Source organism: Pterocles gutturalis, unplaced genomic scaffold (assembly GCF_000699245.1).
Source record: "Pterocles gutturalis isolate BGI_N339 unplaced genomic scaffold, ASM69924v1 scaffold10266, whole genome shotgun sequence".
Taxonomy (NCBI): Eukaryota; Metazoa; Chordata; class Aves; order Pterocliformes; family Pteroclidae; genus Pterocles; species Pterocles gutturalis.
The window spans coordinates 49,577-71,709 of NW_010100480.1; the positions used below are offsets into that span (position 1 = coordinate 49,577).

A 22,133-nucleotide genomic window follows, 5' to 3' on the forward strand; every position below is an offset into this window, starting at 1 on the left:
CCTGTCCTCATGTGGGACGTGCTCCAGCCCTCTGATCATCTTTGTGACCCTCCTCTGGACCTACTCCAACAGGTCCATGTCTTTCCTGTGCTGAGGACTTCAGACCTGGACGCACTACTCCAGGTGGGGTCTCATGAGAGCGGAGTAGAGGGACAGAATCACCTCCCTTGACCTGCTGGCCACGCTTCTCTTGATGCAGCCCAGGATCTGGTTGGCCTTCTGGGCCACGATTGCATACTGCCGGCTCTGTTCAGTTTTTCATCTACCGACACCCCCAAATCCTTCTCCTCAGGGCTGCTCTCAATCCATTCTGCTCCCAGCCTGTATTTGTGCTTGGGATCTCACCAACCCAGGTGCAGGACCTTGCACTTGGCCTTGCTGAACTTCGTGAGGTTTGCATGGGCACACCTCTCAAGCCTGGCATCCCTTCCCTCCAGCACGTCAACCACAGCACACAGCCTGGCGTTGTCGGCAAAGGTGCTGAGGGTGCTCTCAATCTTGCTGTCCGTGTGGCCAAAAAGATGTTGAACAACACTGGTCCCAATACCGACCCCTGCAGAACACGGCTGGGACAATGAGCCATTGACTGCAACTCTGGCCATCCAGCCAATTCCTTATCCAGAGAGTGATCCTTCCATCAAATCCATGTCTCTTCAATTTAGAGACAAGCACATCATGCAGGACAGTGTGAAATGCTTTGCACAAGTCCAGATAGATGATGGATTACTACACTGAGTTAATTATTTTTTTCTGTGTACTTGTATTGAACCATGATAAATCAGCAATAGCATGAGACTAAAATAAGCCTTACAATTCAAACAAAAGCAAATCATCCAAGGCATAGATAATTACTGTCCTTTAGACTACTGTTAGACTACTGAGGATTTGTCATTTTTATATTTACAACCAGAATCTTGAAGGAAGCACTGTGGTCCCATGTAAGATGCATTTCATTTTAGTTTCAGTGCACAGTACTGGGTTGCAGGCTAATGCAGTCCGATGGCTTCCTATAATTGCAAGAATAATGCCAGCCTCTTGCTCTCAGATGTAAACTTGGCATCCTTTTGGAGTTTGCTATTAGGGCAGGTGATCTCAATATTTATCTTTTGACCCATGGGAAGAACTAGGACTCTGTTAATAAAACCTGTGTAGGTGGGAGGGGGGTGGATTCACTTTGTGGCTGAGTCCTAAATGTGTATGGCCATATGTGGGCTGAGTGTCCGACCTCCCCTGCCAGGCAAAGGAGCCCCAGTGTACTCAATGGAGTTGGGGGTTTTTCAGCAGACCAGCTAGCAGGAGCCTGAGCAATTGGATATAACATAGACCTCTAGTGTTGTTCCAGATGCTCCAGCATTTCTCCCACCATCCATGTCCTAAGTGCTGTGTAATCCTGTCCACCTTGGGCTGATGTCTCAGGTGGGAGCACCTTAAATGCCTTATGGCTGGGCAACAGAGCTGAAGCCTATGTGAGCAGAATTACTTCTTAGGTGCCAGTAACTTCACTGACTATGATGTAGCCTTAGATACCCTGCTGATATACAGATGCAAGTGTCGATGTGTCTCCATAGTGCCAAGTCCCATCCCTACATGCAGTGTGACAGACTCTCCCAAATGCCCAGCATAAACTTGGCGCTGCAGGTGGCTGAGGCTCTCGGGTCCTCACCAAACTCATCACTGGCTTGTGCATAGTTTAACTTGTGCCACACACAAATGCTTAATGGGACCTCCCTACCTCTGGGAGGTTGCCTGTGCCCCAGGGTCTGCCTCAGTAGTTCTAGCATCCCTCCTACCTTGTAGCTAAGGTCCTGGCTGAGGACTTCACTTTACCAATGAGAAAAGTGGGAAAAACAAGTCTGATTCCCCACTGACTCATATGAATTAGTAATCAGTGAAGCATTTGTTGCACTATCTCTCCAGCAGTGCTGCAGACTGAATCCCCTGCATAGTTCTTAGTTTGTAACTTTGCCAAATCTTCTCATTATCTTCTGACACCTTTTCCCTGAGGATGCCATTGTGCAATACCAATTTGCCTGAAAGTTATGAGTGGGGGAGGGAAGGGAGAAAAATAAGAGTAAAAGGGAAGTTTACATTTGCAAAGACTGCTAAAACCTATTCACTAAACCATTAACCATGTCAAGGATTCTTGCTCTGCTGAAACATGGGCTCCTCAGAGTTGACATTAAAATTAGGCAGGGGTAGATTTAACAAGGAAATGAGCTGTAAAAGCATCCACCCCATAAGCAACAAATTTCAAACTTTTCCTGTATACTTCTCTCCATGTATAAAAAGACCTGAGCTGCTGATACTTTACTTTCAGTACAATTATTCAGGCAATCACACGTGTAAACAAACTAGCTCTATTTCTGCATAACTACCTCCTTTGAAGCTGAACTGTGCTGCAATACCATCTTACATATGACCTGTTCAGCCTTCCGTAAAGGCAGATGTGATGTTCAGGTAATGTAATCTATTAACTGTTTAGAGAATGCTAATCCCACAAATTAGGGTTTTCTGATTTGGGATAATTAGGAGTTTAAATAGATTCCTCAGCCGTGTTACAACCCCCAGGCAGCTGCACTGAACATATGCACACGCTGGATTTAGAAACCAGATGAGAGCTCATAGAAATGTTAAAATATAAACTAGAAGTAGGAATGATGCTCACATTGTTAAAGTACTTAAAATACCAGGTTTACAATAAAAACACCACTTCTATTCCTGATTAGGTGCAAATATGGGAGGAAGAAGTTCTTTAGATTTGCATTTGATGTATACATTAAGATCTAATGATTCAAAAGGGCCAAGAAATGAAATAGCAACGGAAATAACACCAAAAAATTATTTCAAGTTGAAAGTCAGCAAAAGCCAGTCACATCCAACGTTTCTTCTAATTGGCTTTCAGCTTCAATTTGAAGGAACGACAAGACTGGAAACTGCATTTAAGGAAGAATAGTTAACTGCAACCCCACTAAAACAGTCACCTTGTGCTAATTACATGTCAGGAATGCTAGTTGCATGGCCTAATCAAAGCATTCTACTGTCTCTTTATGAGGCTTTTGAAGCACAGTATCTCTGAATAATCAGAAGTTGTTTGTTTTACTGAAGAATGTAAAAATTAATTTAATGTATGACTTAATTCTTGGCATTATCTCCCTGCCTTGATTTACAAACAGGAGACTGACATTCACTGGATCACCACAGTGACCCGTTGGTCCAGTGTCCTCTTGCTTCTTTGCAGTCATAGGAAGCTTTTTTAAAAAAGAACCACCTACGTTGAGCCTTTGTAAAAAGGTATGAGCTAGTCTGCCCGCGGGGGAATTTCTGTGCAACTCTGTATCTAGTAGTTGGCCTTTAATTGTTATATTGGCTTATGGTTCAGTGGACAGAAGACCCCTCCACAAACTTGTTTACAACTTATCTTTTTGATTGCCAGCTCTAACTAATATAATTCTGGTATGAAAACACCTTCAAGAAAGGTAAAATGTATCAGTATTACAAAATGGGAAAAAATACTTCCTTTTTGCATGGACACCCTACTTCACACAATCTGGTTGTCTTGATAGTTAATAGCATCATCATTAATCTATTTTGTACCTGAAGCATATTAATTTATACATTTTTTTCAGGCTGTATCAAAAGGAAAAAGGAATTGAAGTTAAAACAATCAAACAATCAATTTATCTGTGGTGTGTCTCTACTGGTATTTATTTAATGTTTAAAATGTTATAAAAAGGTAATGTAGATTTTATGAAGTAGAAAGAAAAAATAGCCAGTCTACACATAAGTACAAGTATAAATTGCAAAATATATGTCAAAATGATGTACTGAAGAAAGATTCTTTGCTAGTGCAAATTTTCAGTAAAAGCCCTATGTGAATAACCTGTACTATAGGGTCTAGACACATTGTAAATATAAATTCATCCTGGCATAATGAACTCCTATTCCACCTATCTTCTGGAAACTTTATGCAGTGGTAACTAATTCCCACTCATCTTTTTTCCTAATGATTATGGTCACTGCCTACCAACTGATCTTCTTTTCCTTTGTAAAAAGATAACACCTGTCTGCACCAAGCAGCAAGGTGCAGAGATCACAGTCAGGTAGGCAGACACGGCCCTAATTACTGGGAAGTTAGACCCCCTGTTATTTGCCCTTTAGGCAGACACAGCCCTAATTAATGGGAAGTTAGACCCCCTGTTATTTGCCCTGCTATCACATTGAAAATGGCAATTGCTCATTTTAGCAGTCTTCCATAGCATCTCACATTAGCTTGGCTTCGTCTTTTAAAGAGTCAATAATCTTATAAATCTCTCCTATCTGCTCTGTAAGAGGCATCTCACATTAGCTTGGCTTGGTCTTAAAGAGTCAATAATCTTATAAATCTCTCTTCAACCGGACTGACATTAGGACCCATGTAACTGGGGCTTTTAATACCCAGTTAATTTAGTTCCTTTAAAAGTGTTAAGCCAGAGTAAGTCTTTTATGCTTTGAATATTTTTTGAAAGATTGCTGCAGCAGAGCCAAGAAGGGAATTCAGATTTCCTGAGCTTGTGGCCCATGGATATCACCCCAAGGCCACGTCTCTTTTTTTTATCTTCAGGCTTTGAAGTACAAAGACTCATGCACACAGACAGTGAGGTTTTGAATGCTGGCAGAGCCAAAACATTTAATGGAGGTGGAAACAACTCAAAGTCTGCTCTTGTGACAAGCTGGGTATGAAATCTTGAGATACTCCAAGAAATGATCTAGTGGATCATGACATGCTTCCCCAGCCATCTGTCCTAGGCCTTTGCATGCAGTGTAAATCACTGCATAACCTCAATGCTTACCAAATAATTCTCAGATAGGGAACTACAGTCTGCATTTGTAAATAGTGAAGTGAAGCAGAGAGAAGATAAATTATTTGCCGAGAGTTTGACAGAGTCTCTATTTTAACTGTGTAAGAGAGACAAAATAATCTGTGCAAATCTTCTCCTACTAGATACACAACAGAGTCAAATTTTTCACCCTCCTCTACTAAAAACCAGCTATAAAATACTTGGTAATTATAGGCACAAACCATGATTTTCATTCGATTCCCTCGGATAATTTTCAAGTGAAAAGATCACAAAACAGGTGGTTTGGGGATTGTTTGATATATACATTATTCTCCTAATGCTTGCATTACAAAACTTCCCAAGGTTCAGTGAACACTTTGCTGCTTTTCTTAGACAGCTGGTTAATTTGAGACATTTTACATAATCTGCCCTTTTCGGCAAATGTCAGTGAGTAAAGTTTTTGCCACCTTATTATATATGCTTCATGTGACTTTTTTCTGGAAAGCTATACTAACAAGGAATTTGTGTTATACTGTCCAAGCTGTCTCTCCTTGCTATAAACATCTGATATCTGGCACGCTCCATCTTGCTGCCTGCCTGATGACAAGGTTTTAAAAAGCTTTCAAAGGTGCTAAGGGAAAGACTTTAAAATGTATTTGCCTCTGTTAAAGAGAAAGATCAGGCGGTGTAGAATGCTTTCAGCTGCTAAATCGGACACTAAACCTTTTATCAGTTAAAGACGTCATGAAAAAACTTATTCAAAAAGCTTCTTTTTGCTGTTGTAAATCTAAGATTTAAGCATATTTTATTATTATCAATAGCTATATTCTACTCTATAACAAATATTAACCAGTAAAAAGAAAGCACCACTTAGACTTCCAACTGTTCAATTCCCCGAAATACATGAAAATATGATCCTTCACAGTGCATAATCTCTGTGGCTTTTATGCCCTGCTTTTTGCCAGGGTTTTCCTGGACAGTGAGAATTATCTCTCTCAGATGGCTGCTGTGCCAGTTTCATTAACTGTTCTCAGGTAATAACTGTAGCACTCAACGAAGTTGCATCTATTCTTCAGGTATGCCTATCTCCCAGGAAGAAAAACGTAATGTTATTCTCACTTTTCTACATGTTCTTTCAGATCTAGATATTCTCTGATAAAGAGAAAAAGCTATGCAACTAATAACAATAATTTTTAAAAATCACAAATAAAAATATGCTACAAATTAAAAAAAAACTTTACAAATAAAAAGAAAGGAAAAAATAGATGTAGAACTTCTATTTTTTTTCTTAAAAATCTTACATAGCTGTCAAGGATATCTGCCCTTATCAGGATGCTCTCTGACAAATGCAGGCAAATGTAATCATGGTAAAATAAAGCCAACTTCATGCACATGTGTAGCAATATGAGGAAGTCCAAAGGTGTATGAACGGGTCTTTGACACAGAAATGAGTGTTTGGGAAATTAGATAAATAATCACAGCCTTCTCTTCTTTTCTAATGATAAGAGTTAACCTGTTTATATTGCTGCTTCTCCTCTGTTGTCTGTTAAGGAGAATGATATAGCAGGAAAACCTGTTTCTCTGTTGCATCCTAGTACCAAGAGTCTTCAACATGGGATGGTTTACTGGATGCTTTAGGATGGCCTTGGGATTAGGAGTCCAGTTCCATGCTTCCATTTTGTGCTGGCTTAAAACTAATGATTCTGGGGAGGTTATGCCTGATTTACTGAAAGAAAAGTAGGTCAGAGCTAAAAACCAAATCCACAGAGTTATTTAGGTATTTACTCATAGGGGATATACTCCTCTGTTTATATGAATTAGGTGCCTATGTGAATGCTTTTAGGACTGCAGAGAACAGATCTAGAAGAGGATTCCTAACTGTAGGCATCTCATCTCCATATAATCACATGGGAAATAATGCTTCATTTGGCTTTATAAAAAAACAACCATGATATTAAGATACCTGTGGAAGGTAAAAAAACCCCAGAGACACGATGGTATTGGATGAGATAAGATTCTGTTACACTGTTCTTACCTGGGAGCAAGGCTGTGACAGCATCTTACTACTTGTTGCTTCACTGTATGCAGCTGAGAAAAGCAATACTGACTTTCTATGTACCTGCTCCTTGTAAACAGAATCACAACCCATGCCATGACTGCTACACAATGTCTTCATAACCTCTTAGAAAAAGCAATAAACAGCCTCTCCTCAGGACCTTCTCTACCCCAGAAATAGTTCAATTTAAAAACCACTAGCTTAGTAACACCCTCCTAATTAACAGTAAGTGGGACACCTGCTGTGAATAACTCCTGATGGACAGAAATAAAATAAAAAGGAAATTATTTCTCTTCTTCAGTCACAGAATCACAGGATGGCTGAGGTTAGAAAGGACCTCTGAAGTTCATCTGGTCCAATCCCCCTGCTCAAGCAGGGCCACCTAGAGCCAATTGCCCAGGACTGAATCCAGACAGCTTTTTCAGTATTTCCGAGGATGGAGACTCCATGATCTCTATGAGCTACCTCTGACAGTGCTTGGTCACTCTCTCAGTAACAAGTGTTTCCTGACGGTCAGAGGGAACCTCCTGTGTTTCAGTTTGTGCCCATTGTCTCTGCTCCTGTCACTGGGCACCACTGGGAAGAGCCTGGCTCTGTCCTCTTTGCCTTCCCTTCAGGTATTTGCACACATTGATGAGGTCCCCATTGAGCCTTCTCTTCTCCAGGCTGAACAGCCCCAGCCCTCTCAGCCTTTCCTCACAGGAGAGATGCTCCAGCCATCTGATCATCTTTGTGGCCTATTAATGGATTATATCCAGTATGTCCATGTCTCTTGTACAGTGGAACGCAAAACTGGACACTACTCCATGTGTGGCCTCACCAGTGCTGAGTAGAGGGGAAAGATCACCTCCCTTGACCTGCTAGAAATACTTTGTCTAATACAGCCCAGAATACCATTTGCCTTCTTTGCAGAGAGGGAACATTGCTGGCCCATGTTCAACTTGGTGTCCACCAGGACCTCCATATCCTTTTCCACCAAGCTGCTTTCCAGCTGGATGTTCCCCAGTATACACTGGTGCATGGGGTTGTTCTTCCCCAGGTGCAGGCCTTTGTTATTGAAATTCATTAAGTCCCTGTCAGCTCATTTCCCCAGGTCACTCTGGATGGCAGCATGACCTTCTGGCATATCAAACACTCATCCCACATCCCAGTTTTGTGTCATCAGTAAACTTGCTGAGGGTACACTGGACCCCATTCATCCAGATCTTTAATGAAGATGTTAAGCAGAAAAATATTGACCCCTGGGGTACACACTATTTACCAGCCTCCAACTAGACTTCATGCCACTGATCACCACCCTCTGGGCCTGGCAGGTATTTCTACAAGGTGCAGAAGCACTTCACTTGTGCAGTGTGGAGCCATTTGACACAGCCTAGCTTCCTTCTTGGACTTGTTTTCTAAAATCAACCTGATGTATTTTTTTTTCCATTCTCAAGTACAGAGAGTAGCACTTTGTAAGATGGGGACACTTACTCAGTATTGTGTGTATCAATCGTGTTAAAAAGTTCATGTAGTTCTTCTCCACTCAGAACTCCGTCAGCAAAGTAAGCTTTGAATTCATCAAAGGACAGTTTTCCATCATCTGAAACAACAAAGAAATGGAAAGTGCCTTAGTTTTGTTTATGGTTTTGCTGTTTACTTCATGCAGTAGAAGAGGTAGTTATTAAAATACCCTAGCTCTTCAAATTAAGTGTAGAAATTTTACATATTTGATGAATACACATAAAGAACATGACGCTGAGTGCATCAGCTGTTGTATCAGAGTTCTCAGTTTGCCTGGTAACTGTTATTTTTCCTCCTTCTCATCTTTCAAGCAAAGATAGTTGGTTTTGGTAAGTCTCTACTCAAAAACACATCAATACAATCCTGTCTTTGCCCTAATCTCATTCACTGTGGCTTCTCCCTGTTGTGCCCCATGCTTCCCCTACTTGGTCCCTGCCAGTGTCCTTGCCTCTGCATGGAAGATCAGTGACATTCCAAGACTGAGGAGGACAGAGAAAATCCAGGGAAATGCAACAACAAACATTTGTTGAAGAAACATGTTAGTTCAATGAAAACTTCTTCGGCTATCTAGACCTATCTATTTCCCTTTCCTTCTCCTCCTCTTTCTTTCCTCTGCTCCCTGTCTCCCACATGGGAGACAGACTCAAGTGCACAATTCAATAACAGAAGGGATCTGCCCCTGGCTCCCCTCTCTAGTAAAGACACTAATCAATACACTGCACTGATTTGCAGCATTTTGATTGTTCTTTCTTCATAAAACATATTTCTCAAAAAGCTCTCTCCTTGCTGCAGAATTATACAAAATAAATAAAAGAAAGTTTGATTTTCATGCCATAGGAAGCCAACTTCATGTCCTCTTCCACTGGAAAGAATTTTAGCTCATTTTCTTGATCAGCATAGAAAATAAATTCCTATTTGCCAGCATGTAATCCGCGCCTGGAGATTACACCAAAATTTAGGAATGAGAAAACTGTTTTGGATATATATCAGAGGTCAGTAAAAATCCTCAGATGGATTTTCAGATGGAGTTTGGGTTGGCCATGTAATACACAGTGAAGCCCAACTATGAAGAAGTTGACTTTATCTACTAAGCATCTACTGTTCTCATTTGCTTGGGGCAAAGCCAATCGTCACCACATGGGTCCTGATCATCATCAATAACATGTTCATGTAGTTAGGAAATGTCTACAGGACTAATGAGACTCGAAGAGGGCAGTAATACCATATGATAACACTTAGAAGAACAGCAATGGGTTATACGTTAATCAAAGAGGAGTAAATCCTTCTTACAGTCTCTACTACATTATTTAATGGAGTCTGTTTCATCTGTTTCTTAATTTTGCTTTAATTATAGCAAACCCTTGACTACATGAGGCAAAATCCTTGAGCTGAGAAGTGTTAAGCAGAGATTAATTCATCTGGTATTTTCAGGATGCTACCACTTCAGACTGAAGCTTTATCCTTCTTTTGTCAGATCAAACTCGGTGCAGCCATCAATGCTTTCTAAAGGGCATTCCAATAAAAACCATGGCATTTCATTGAAGAAGGGATCATATTTGTATCTCACCTCATCTATACATGTCTGAAAATCCCAGAGAAGGCGATATACTGCAGACTTTCTATGTTTTGTTTTTGTTTTTGGTTTTGGTTTTTGGTTTTGAGAAGTGACATCAGAAATGGATAAAATACACTGCAATTTGGACAGTCTGTCCCACCCACAGGGTGTCCAGGGTGGCTGTGACTGCAGTGACAGAAATGGCAGACTTCGGCTATTGTCTGTTTTTTGAAAGTAGGACTCTCAGATGAAAGGAGCATTAGACTCTGTTGTATAGTCAGATCACAATGACTATTTAAACAACATATGACAGTCAGCACAACTAATTTGTTCCTGTGTATAAACTGAGTGGGGAAGTGGACCCTTCAGAACGGAGAGCTACCTGCAGGAAAAGAAGGCTTGGGGGAGACCTTATCACCATGTTCCAGTATTTAAAGGGTGGCTACAAAGAAGACGGTGACTTCCTTTTTACAAGGAGTCACATGGAAAAGATGAGGGGTAATGGGTACAAGCTAATCCTGGGGGGACTCTGACTGGACACAAGAGGAAAATTTTTCACAATGAGAACAATCAGCCATTGGAATAATATCCTCAGGGAAGTGGTGGATTCCCTAACATTGGACACTTTATGATTTAGCTGGACAGGGTGCTGGGCCATCTTGTCTAGATGGTGGTTTTGCCAAGCAAGGTTGGACCAGATGATCCTTGAGGTCCCTTCCAACCTGGTATTCTACAATTGCGTGATACGAATCAAGGCTGAGGAGAAGGAATCAATTAAAAGAAGAAATGTAAGATAATTTTGTTTGCTGAAATGCACTAGAGCCTGCATGGGGCTTTGAAAGACATTGTACAGAAGGTGATGCAAGAAACCAACTAATGCTTGTCAGCAGGATGTTAAAAGAGTGAAAGCAAGAAGTTTGTAAATGGAAAGCTGACCATACAGAAGTCCACAAGATTTCATCAGGGATCCCTCAACACCAGCTGACATTTGCTTCTGTCCTGAAGAGCAAGTGTCCTCTGTTCTTTGCTTTACAGGCATGAATTCATAAGCGCATGGAGGAAAATCCGTAAGTCCATTAAAACAGTTATGGCAATTTGTTCCTCATTGGCTAGTGTATCTGAGTGAGTTTTAAATGCACAATTGATAGTCAACAAACAAAAGCCAAAGAAAAAACATCCACCTTTTGCTTGCACTTAGAAATTTGAATGGTTAAAGAGTAGTTAAGTAATAATCTAAACTGATTGACCCTTTGTATAAAGCACAGAGAATATTTTCAGAGCCTAACACTTCATAACTCTGTTTTGGGTAGCACTAAATTTAAGTTCATGTGACTCTTTCTCTTTCTTCAGTAAGATACTGAATCACTCATAGGGCACTAAACAACTGTAGAGGATAAGACTAAGATGTTCTAAGCACCAGACAAACCTACAACATATTGTGGCCTAATTTTATAGTAGTGAAGAATCTGTTATAAAGACAGTATCTGAATCCTGTAACTCCATGCTGTACTACAGCATACAGATTTAGATTTACAAGAGTAGAGCAGAGGATTTTCCTCACTCTTTTACTTGCTCCTATGTCATAATTTCTTTGACTTGAATATAAGGCTACAAATACACTATTTTCAAGAGGTTTTAAAAATTGGACAAATTGAATGTCTGCTTCAATAAAAACATTTTGAAAGTTTAATATGAAAAGACAGATTGTAACTGGAGATAATAATCATTATGATCAAAATAAAATGTCAAGATCTACAAGAGCTACAAACCAAGACGGCACAACACTGTGTCGAAGATAGGCAATTTTCTTTGACAGAACTGCCATGATTTCCTAATTGGGAATCTAAATACATCTGCCATTTGTCACTGGTTACAGAGAAGGAATACCAAATACTGAGCATGTAAAAATGAACTGCTTTTCTTTGGCTCATACAGATAGAATTGGTTGTTTAATAAAAATGACTCTGCATCTTTAGCCTTTGCTGGGAAGGGTGATTGGCATGCAAGTTATATACATACTCAAGAAATGTGTTTTTTTGGCAACTTTCTTGAGATAAACATATTATGAGTTTACTCATAGAACAGTCTGGGTATGACACAAAACCTGAAACATCTGTCTTTATCTCTGTTCTTCAGGATCATTGGCTTTACATCAATTCAGAAAATCAATGATCTGCCAACAGCCAGATTGGGCACATTATCTATTTTCTTTAAATTTTATCATCCAAGAGCAGACATTGCCCTTTGCTTCATTGCTGTTTATTCTCCATAGTATTTTGGATGTTATTGACATTGACTAACACATCACTGAGCTCGTTGCTGGCAAAACCCAAAGCGGTTTGCACCTATTCAGTTACTTACAGACTTCATACAGTTAATGTTTACTGAAAGAAGCTCTGATTCCTTAGGGCATTTCTCTGATTTTGTATGAGTGTAACTGTTTTTCTAGTGCAGCTGGAGACTCAGCCCCTGGTAGCCCAGGCCACCCCTGTGCTTCCTAAGTGCTCAGATGAAGCTCAGACCCAACCCCTAACAACTGCTCCTTGTGCTGTTTAATTGAAGGCATGTTTGCCTAGCCAGGTTTGTTTCTTTTTTTTTCCAAGTGTCAAGAATGGCTTTTATTTTAGAGGCTGTACTGCATATCCTCAGCACCGCTTCCCTCAGGCGCACCTTGCTGCCCTCAGAGTGCCCAGATAAATCCTGTCTGGTTTAAGTGCTTCAGGGCAGCTGAGCAGAAACCTCTATTATAGATGCTTCAATCCTTGCCACAGACAAAGCGACAGCGGATGGATGATTCATGAAAGATAAATTTCTCTGAAGCCATGCATCCCTCAGACAAATCAACCTTCAGCAATGCCTTGGCAACATTATCTCAAAGAGCCTGTTTCACAAGCCTTTTGTGTATCTTGTCTGGCATCTTTCAAAAGCAGGGTTTCTTCAAAAAATAGGCACAGTTGCTTTTCCTCCTTAGAGCCAAAACACTCCTGACTTGCAGGCAAAAATACAAACAATAAAATGAATCCTCCCATGTAGCACTTGCAAGTTTAGGAATATATTTACATGGTGTTTTAGGGGAGCCTTCCTTCAGGTTACAATTGCATTCTTACATTTATTTCAGTAAAATTCACCTCTCTATTGAACAGATGTTTTTATGTGTAAAATAGGCCCAAGTCATATCCCCCAGCCAGCCTGCTCTAGAACCACTAGTAATCTCCAGGACACGTTTTGAATAGCTGATGATTTCTATCGACAACAGCATACTGACGAAGGAAAGCCACACACATACTCTCTTTCTGAGTTGAAAGACGACTTCAGTAAGTGAAAAGGTATCAAGCAAATAATGAACAAGGGCACATACATATTTGGAGTCTGTGTGCCCACAAATGATGGCAAATAGTGAGTCTGCAGCCAGTGAAGGAAGTTATGGTGGTGTAGAGAAGCAGGATGTCTTGCAGAGATGACAGCAAATGCTGGAGGGCAACAAAACAGTTTCTACTCCCACCTATTTCAGGCTTCTTGTTAGGACTGTGAGACTTTCCTAGCAAGTAAACATGCCTGTGGGCTCCATGGAGGACCACCAAAGCAGTCTTTCCATGTCAGGAACCACATCAGATGGAGCTCATATGGGTAGATGGCAGCTCTAAGGGCAATTGGAAGAGCCACACAGAAGACCTTATGGCAGTCAGAAGGAAAAACCCCACTGGGCTAAAGCTCATCCTGGGGTTCACCTTGGTGGGATGGGATTTGGAAAGCTGAGCCCATGGCACTGTCCTGGCCCAACCAGTGCCCAGCCTGCCTCCAGGCTGGAAATGTGCACACTGCCAAGGCAGTCTGACTATTTAGGGTCTGGGGCTCTACACGCACAGACCTCTGCCACTGTAGGGCAAAATTTAGCAAAGAGAGACGATAACAACAAGTGAAACCAGTAAATAGAAAAAAAACCCTGTGGAAAAAAGTATTTATTCCCCAGGAAGGTACAACAGGGACTGGGAAATGACAGTGCTCAAAATTAAGTGGTCTGTTCTGCCATGGGAAAGGCAAAGGCCATAACCACAGCCCCATCCAGGCCCCCACAGTTCTCAGTGGGAGCTGATGTTCTAAGTCCCTCGTGAGAGTTGTGACAGCCCTTTATGGTTTTTTTAAATCTGTCTGCCTTTGAAGAACTTAAAGCCTTCAAGTGCCTCCCTCAGGCTGCAGTCCCCTGCATGGCTGAAGCAAACACAGTGGGAAGCAGAGTAAATGTGGGTCCTCCTCCCAGCTCACCTGCTACCAGGGACCTGCTGTGTGACTTGCCTTTTTGGAAGAAACTGATAGTCCATACCTGCTGTAAAATGTTTATATTTGAGCACTTGAGTGCTAAAAGCTCTTGCCCTATACACAGACAAAATGAGGTAGTGTCGGGGGAGACACATGAAAACAGACAAGGAGGGACTGAACCAGATGCAAAAAGCTGAGAAAAACCTCATTTATTGGCATGTGGCACACAGGCTGGAATCGGACCAAGGAAGAGCTGCCAAAATAATACATTTCAGTGTGCCAGAGGGTATGCTGATAATATCCACTAGGTCCCAGGCATAAGGCATTGCATAAGAAAAAGCACAGACATAGGCTGAAGCTTTAAAGATTCTGGGCAAATGTGCCAAGCTTTCATTGACTCTGATCTGTATCGAGTGCTCATATAACCAGAAATAATGATTTTGAGCCATTATCCCAGCTGTTATGCTGGAAAAGCTTAGTGCATGTAACCAAGTGGTCCCAAGAGGACTAGGCTAACAGGGAGAGGGTTTAGGTTGAAAAGAAGGCATTTTGACTTCATAGAAATAATAATGTTTGGAATCTGGAGTGCAGAGTCCAGCCCTGCAGCACCTGAAGGACCCAGGGAGGTGTGATGGGGAACCCCACCCCACACAGAGCCTGGGCATTGAAACAGGAGCAAGGGTGGTTTCTGCAGTGGATCCAGATGGTCAGGAAGCAAACAGCAGCAGGGAGGCTGTGATACAAGGATTTTGCCTTACAAATCCATTTTTACCACTACTGATTAAATAATTTGGGAGCTCAAATCAGCAATGCTGCAGTTCAGAGAATTTCTATGCTCTGGCTCCCATTCAGAATATATGTTCTGTAAAGTCATCCAGTAAATGTATAGCTCAAACACAGCCACTGTGATGTTAAGACCTGGCCCTTCTGGATACCATGGCACACAGAGCTTCCCCGAGGAATTCCTGCACATCGCTGTTTTTCTCAAGGAAGGGAACACAAGAGCTGGGTCACCCTGTCGTGCTGTGACAAATCTGTCCAGTCCATGTGTATGGAGAGAAGAGCCCAAGCACTGCTGTGCAGCTGGCACCGCGCAGCACTGCTGGGGCAGCCTGTGGGCTAGCTGAAGACCTCATGGAGATGCCAAGATGTTGTAGACCCAGATTAGGAGATACTGGCCAAGGAAATAATGCTGATATCAGGGACCTGGCATGCCTTACTTTGGTGCAACCCCTAAACTTTTAATGGAAAAATGTTTAATCCCATAAATTGCGATCTTCAGAGAGCCTCCAGGCCAGCTCTGATGGTTCACATTAGGGTGATTCAAGAGATCACCTTCCCGTGGTGCTTCCCCTGCCTCTCCCAGGAATATTCACTCAGTCCTCTGGCATGATTTAAATTAGCACTCTGGTGTACAAGCTAGAGCCACTGAGAAGTCACCATCTGAGGACTGCCACAGTGAGGCAGCTATCACCCTGCCAGAGCTCACCTGGGGACACATGAGCAGACCAGCTGGTAGAAGACTCACCTGCAAAGTCAGTGTTTGTCCTGCAAGGGCACTGTCAGTAAATAATGAATATGAAAACACCTATTTTGATCTCTGCAAAACTGACTCTGGAGTGAGCATTGTGGGATTTCCTCTTGATCATTGTACAGGTGCATCTTGGTGGCTGTTTGGTTATTCTGTGGGAATGTCCTTGGGTGACTCAAATGTGTATGCTCTATGAATCAGTCCCTTTGGTGTCTGACACCAGTGGGAGCTATAGGATGCTACTGCTGCACTCTGTTGCCAATATTTTAAAGAGTATTTTATTTATGACCTGCAGTTTTTTGTTGGGCTAATGTTCGCATGGTTTAAGAGTTGATCTGAAATCCCCAGGCCACTGCAGTCAGCAGTTTTGCTATTCCTTTGTATAATTTCTTATGCTAAAGGCAGGTGAGAAGATATTGTTAGTATTATCATGTTATACAGTTTTAGAATTCTGCATTTAAAAGCGTGATGTCCCTGTCCTGTATCATGGACATCAGGGGGTGCTGAATGAAGACATACGACAGAGTGAGAAGATTAATCCCGTCTGACTGCATTTTTCATTTTACAGATTCTGGTTCAATTAAATTATAAACCCCACATTTTAAGGGGTGTGGAGGAAGCTCTCAGTGAGTGAGTGATTGAAATTTCAGAGAATAAATGAAATCAAACATAAATGCGCTGGTTCTGGCATTAATAATATTTTGTTGCTGGTCTGTTCTGGGTGCTTGATATTCAGATTTTGCCACCTCTGGCAAAATCTTGCTTTGTTTAGGCAATTTTTTTATTTTCCCTCATGTGGTCACAGTCATTCCTGACTGCCTGCAGCATACTGTTTACTGTGCTCCTTACAGTTAAGGCTTTTTTTTTTTTCTTTCCCCCAGACAGTCTTTGCTAATTAGATATTTGTAGCAGATATTACCTATGGTGTTTTCAAATATCTTCCTCTTAGTAGCTTTAAGGATGTTTGAGATATAGCTTGTACTCAGTGCTTTTTCATAACAACTGAAAAAAATTTCTATTTGCAAATCAATGACAGACTATCTTTTCTAAACTGCCCGTTTTAGTTAACTCCTGCTTGGAGCTGATCCAAAGGTTTGGGGGCAGAAGCTGTAAGCTTGGAAGAAGGCCATAATCAAACACCAGCTCTAAACTTGCAGAGGTGAGAGACAGCTGAGAGGTCCACCTTCCGGAGGACGTGGCTGGGAGTCACTCTCTCCTCCCTCCAGATCTCCCTGGATGGCTTTTTCCACGCTGAAAAGGGATATGGGGAGTTTTAAATGCCAGGGCACGCCTTGTTCCCAGACCAGGAGAGGAAGCTCATGCCTTGAAGGGTGGTTATTGTGCTGGCACATATGCTTAGCAGCTCACAGCCAGGCAAGCACGCCACTGGGCTCAGTCATTCATTTCTGCCTTCATACGAGAACAGACCTGAAGCAGACAGGCTCCCCTCAAGAAAAAACTGGAGATGATAAAGTAGAAAGGAAAGAGCAGTCCTCAAGACCCCAGGAAGATGGGAAGAGAAATGACCCCCAGCATGATGCAGGCAAAGGCAGGGCACTGCTCTCCAGTCATTTTGTGATGTTCCCTGACTCTGCTCAGTGCTGAACCATCAGTGTTGAAGTGCCTTCCCTCAGCTGAAAGAAGACTGTTATTCTTGCAAGATCAACAGTTGCATTCTCAGTAGATTATAACATTTTTCCTTCTCCATTTGACAGTCAGACTGTTTGTGACTGGATTTCTGCCACATAGTCTATATTTGAATTTCCATTCCTGTACTATAAGGGGGGAACTATAGCATGACACTGTAGGGCACATGTCAAAGCTGCATGGTTAGGAGAGGCCCCAGGGTGACCTTTACCAACAACTGATACCGTTTCACTTGATTGCAAATCACTGCGAGGCTAACGGGGTGCCTCACATCCCTCTTAGCATATCAGAAGAGAAGAGAAACACCTCAAGCAGACAAGCAGGAGGATAAGCACATATGTGTGTGGGTCAATCACTGTTGCCTGTGAGTTGAAGGAGGTAAAAAAAAAAAAATCCTGATTAGGAAAGACTGCATTTTGCAGTTCCAGTTTTCCATATTTCTTGTCCCTGTTGACTCGGTACAAGATTTTACTTTTTGAGAGGAATTTAATTAGTTTGATTTTGTTTTAAATAGAAAAAGGAATGAAATACATTAAGAACTTTACTTTTAGCTGTAATTTTTCAAAATTACCTTTCCTTTTTGTAAAAAAAAAAAAAAAAAAAGGTGTTTTGTAAAATAAACCTGACCAAAACTTTATTTTGACTTGCAAACCTGCAACTTCTCCTTTCCAAAAAGGTCAATGTGCAACATCTCACTTTTATGAAATTGCTTTTTTTTCCCCTCAGGATTTTCTGTTGCTTTTGTCAATATTATGAACCATATATTTCTTAGAAATGTGATATTCCCTCCCTATGCTTTGTTCTCCTGGTAAGAAAATCACACGAACTTTTCAGTTATGGGAGAAGCGTAGATCTGCTCCATACAGAGCAGAGGTGCTCAGCCATGAAGTAAGAACTATAGATAAGAGTTTATGAAGCTGATCCTCCTGTGGAAGCTATGCATAGCTGGTATTTCTAGAAACAGGAGGGTAACAGAACGACCTATGTACCTGGGCTAGCAAAGAAAGAAGCCACCACTCCAAAAGAAACACCATTTGCACGGCTTCTTTCAAATAGGAGGATGATTGCTTCATAAAGGAGTTTCTCAGTTAAACCCAGCTGTCACAATCGTTGTAGCATGTTTGAGTAACAACAGTTCAGCAGTATTTCTTGGCCCTTTTGATCTTTTATTTTATATTGTCTTTGCAAGAACAGTTGTCTTTCCTTGTGTGGAAGGCTAGCCTTAAGTCCCACAGTCCCTAAATTCATAGTAAGAACACTGTCTCCTATAATACGCCTATTTATCAGCTTGATCCACTTTTTTTTGATGTATTTTTTGTTGATGTCAAGCAAGTATCTAGTAAAAGTCTTTTATGATAATTTTTTGGGGTTTTTTTAATCTCATGAGAGAATGAATATGGAAGCCCTAAGAGATTCCTCTTAAAATGCACAGGAGAACTTAACAGGACCATGTCACGGACAGTAATGTGGTATCTGTTACTGTAAACCAATACTTGGTTCCTCGTAGCACAGAAAGGTGACACTGAAAGTGTAAGTATCGTAGTCATTAGCAAAAGCTAATAATCTGTGTTGACAACAGCGTAAACGTGTTAGATAAGTGTTCATACATCCAATAATCTTTCTGAGAAGGTACTTAATGTCCTAGCCTTAAAACAAATCTCCCTATTAATGTGGCACAAGCCTGTGCAGTGCTAGATTAGCAAAGTGGAAGTCCCACAGGCAACTGATGGTTGAGCAAACACAATTGAGCACATAAGAGCTGAAACCATTTCAAGTTCATGGACTTAAGTCAATAGAACTAGTGACTGAACTTCCCCACTTTTCTCCCAATAATATGTTATAAAGCATCTGTATATAGGTATGAATGCCAGTGACCAAAGTCTCTGGGGCTGACATGATTTCATATTGTTCTAGAACAAGCAGGTTTGTCACTGATCACGTGAGCTGTTTCCCCTATTTTAATGGCAATGTATAAATACCAAGCTGTGGCGTAACCCCAAGGAGGACTGGATGTCCTCCTGACCACCGAAGGGCTGTGGATCCACCAGGCTGGGAAAGAGCATGAGCTGAAAGCCCAGGGCAGGGACACGAAGCTGTAGCAGCTCTTTTTGACTCTGGGGGAAGACACCCACTGCTGGGCACCATGCGCTCTGACTCTCATCAGTCTTCAGGGTAGACACATAAACATCTGTTCCAAACACTGCGAAGAAGTCTGCAGGGGATGCCAGCAGAGCTTGGCTGTGGTTGGCACGTAGTTAAGCTGGAAAGGCACTGCTGAAGGGGAAGGTCTTCTCCTCTTCATCCCAGCCCTTACCTTGGGATTCAACTTGCCCCATCCCCGCCCTTGCCAGCCACTGGCAAGCTGACTGAGGGAGATAACAAAAACACTGCCAAAAAACTCTAGCAGTGATGGATTTTGTGGATCCTGAGCTCCCTGAAGGAGCCTGCCATGGTCTCCTGGGAAGCGCCAGTTGCTACACACAAGCTTGGGCAGGAATAGCAACCAGTGGTGGGCTGTGGAGGTGGGACTGCATTCTCAGCAAGGGTAAATGGTTGTCCAACAGGCTCAGCTATACCATCAAACAGTGTGATAGCCCCTTACTACCCAACAGTTCTTCCTTGAAAGAACTCCTTCCTTATTATCTCTGGTTTTCTCACTGGTATCCATTTGCCTTCAGATACCTGAGAGTACACTTTACTGAACCTGCACAGTACCTGTTTTCTGAGGATTGAGTGAGAATTGCTTGTCAGGGTTCAACCTGTCTGAGCTGTGGGTTTGACACAACACTTTCAGGAAAAGACCAAAGTCTGTCTCATGCTTCTGCAAGAAGTCACATCTCCCTTCTTCCCGTGCTTTGGTATTCCAGTGCTAAATAACTGTGAGCCTGTGTTTCCTTCTCGTTCTGCAAGACGTAGCTCTGGTTATCTGAGTTATGTATAAATATTATTATGGTAACTGCAGAGCTACAGAAGCTCTTCATAGCCTCAAACGTGCCAAATCTCACACTCTGTGATGCAGGGACATGGTAGTGGCTTCATTTCTCTGCTGGGGTATGCAGCACCAAAATGACAATGATGTAACTTGTGCAAAATTGTGCAGAAGTTCTGAGAATGGAAAAGGAATTTAAGTCAGGTCATTTTAGTCAGACCATGATTACGTATACCAGCAAAAAATATCCAGCGGTTACACTTGTGGTCCTTACAGCAAGGACCTTCCCCTGCTGCAGTCAAAATGGGAGCACTTGTGAAGCCTTACACTACTATGCTCCAACTTACTGAAATTAAATAAGGGAAAAAATATATGTGGAAGGAAAATCAGTCAGTAGCATCAGGGCAAAACTTTTGATTAAGAGGATAACAAAAATCTCATTACTTTTGTGTTACAAATATGTGAGTTGAATTCAAGGCTTTATTCAGCCTACTGACACGCTAAACAGATACATAACTGCAAAATGTAGGAAACAAGTCTGATTGCTAGATAAAGCATACGGTGTTTTTAAAAAGTAGTAAGATGGAGCCACTAACATGTATTTCAAACCTTCTTGTGAACACAATGTCACTAAGAAAACACCCACATGCACCCAAAGAGCAAATCAAAAACACACGCCAAATTGTGAAAGCACAAGATCCGCCCTTAAAGAACCTGTAGGGAGGATCAGTGCACAACAACATACATTGCACTGAGACTGTAGAAAACATAAAATGGCATGAGGAGGGCTCGTTTTCCTGTTAGGATGTTTAAAGCATGACTTGAAGTGCTGAATCAGTGATGGATGTTTTTTGCGAAGGGAGGGGGGATAACGTGTGATCGATCTTACCATTCTTGTCTGCTCTTCTTAATATCTGCACAAAAAGAGAGAGAAAACAGAATCACTTTTTCTTGTATGTGTTAATAGCACACAATGCTGTATTTAATGGGCATTTATAGTTTGACCTCTACATCATATTTTCACAAGGCCACATAAAATTGAAAAGCCTTTCGTGTGTCTTCATCCTTCCCTCAGAGTATTGCTTTCTTTAACTCCTCCTGCACTGTGTGCACAGAAAACCAAGACCATAATCAGAACCAACTTTATTTTCTAGTTTTTGCATGGCTTATAAGGATGATGTTCAGGCACAAAACCTGATACCATATGGCTACCATGTATTCAGGACTGAGAGAAGTGGTTTAAAGAAGCAGATCAAGGATAATAGCTGGGAGGATGCATCAAGCATCTGAGATGGTGAGAAAGACTCAGGGTTTGTGTGGGTGGAGGAAGCAAATGGATAAGTCAGGAGAGGAGCTCGGTAGCATGAAGGGATCAGACTGGGTGAGGGAGGCAGTGAAATCAGATGTGTGGGACCAAATTTGAGGATTGCCCTGATAGTGAGTAGAAACCAGATACAGAAGAAAGAAGAGAGGGAAAGCATATAAGTTTATAAGCTGGGAAGACAAGGGCAGTGCGGGGGTGCCTGCTGTAGATCCTTCACTGCAATACTTCTGCCACAAAACCTGTGTGTGACCCCAGCTTACCCACACAGTCCGCAGGTCTGCCTTTTTCCCCCGCTGTAAATGGCACATGCCGGAGAAGCTATTTATCATCCAGGCAATGCTAAAAGTTTAGGGAAGGGAAAAAAGTGAATCTTCCAAATACAGTTTGTATTGCTGCTATGAATGTCAGTAAAGAGTTTCAAAATAGGCACATACATTTTTGAGAGCTGAGAGCAATGGAAATGTCTCTGGTTTGATAAACTGCTAGTAGTATTTAAAAAGCTTCTCCAGCACAT

General features: G+C 41.7%; 1 protein-coding gene across 1 annotated transcript in view; it reads right to left on the reverse strand.

The window, feature by feature from the left end:
* The window catches only part of NECAB1 (N-terminal EF-hand calcium binding protein 1), a 59,978-nt gene extending 38,051 nt beyond the window's left edge, over positions 1–21,927 (reverse strand). The window contains exons 1-3 of the mRNA XM_010080038.1: positions 21,880–21,927; positions 21,185–21,209; positions 8,347–8,455 (exon numbers count right to left, since the gene is read on the reverse strand). Coding sequence (XP_010078340.1) covers positions 8,347–8,455; positions 21,185–21,209; positions 21,880–21,927 — 182 coding nt within the window. The remainder of the gene's footprint in view (positions 1–8,346; positions 8,456–21,184; positions 21,210–21,879) is intronic.
* Between the last annotated feature and the right edge of the window lie 206 nt (positions 21,928–22,133).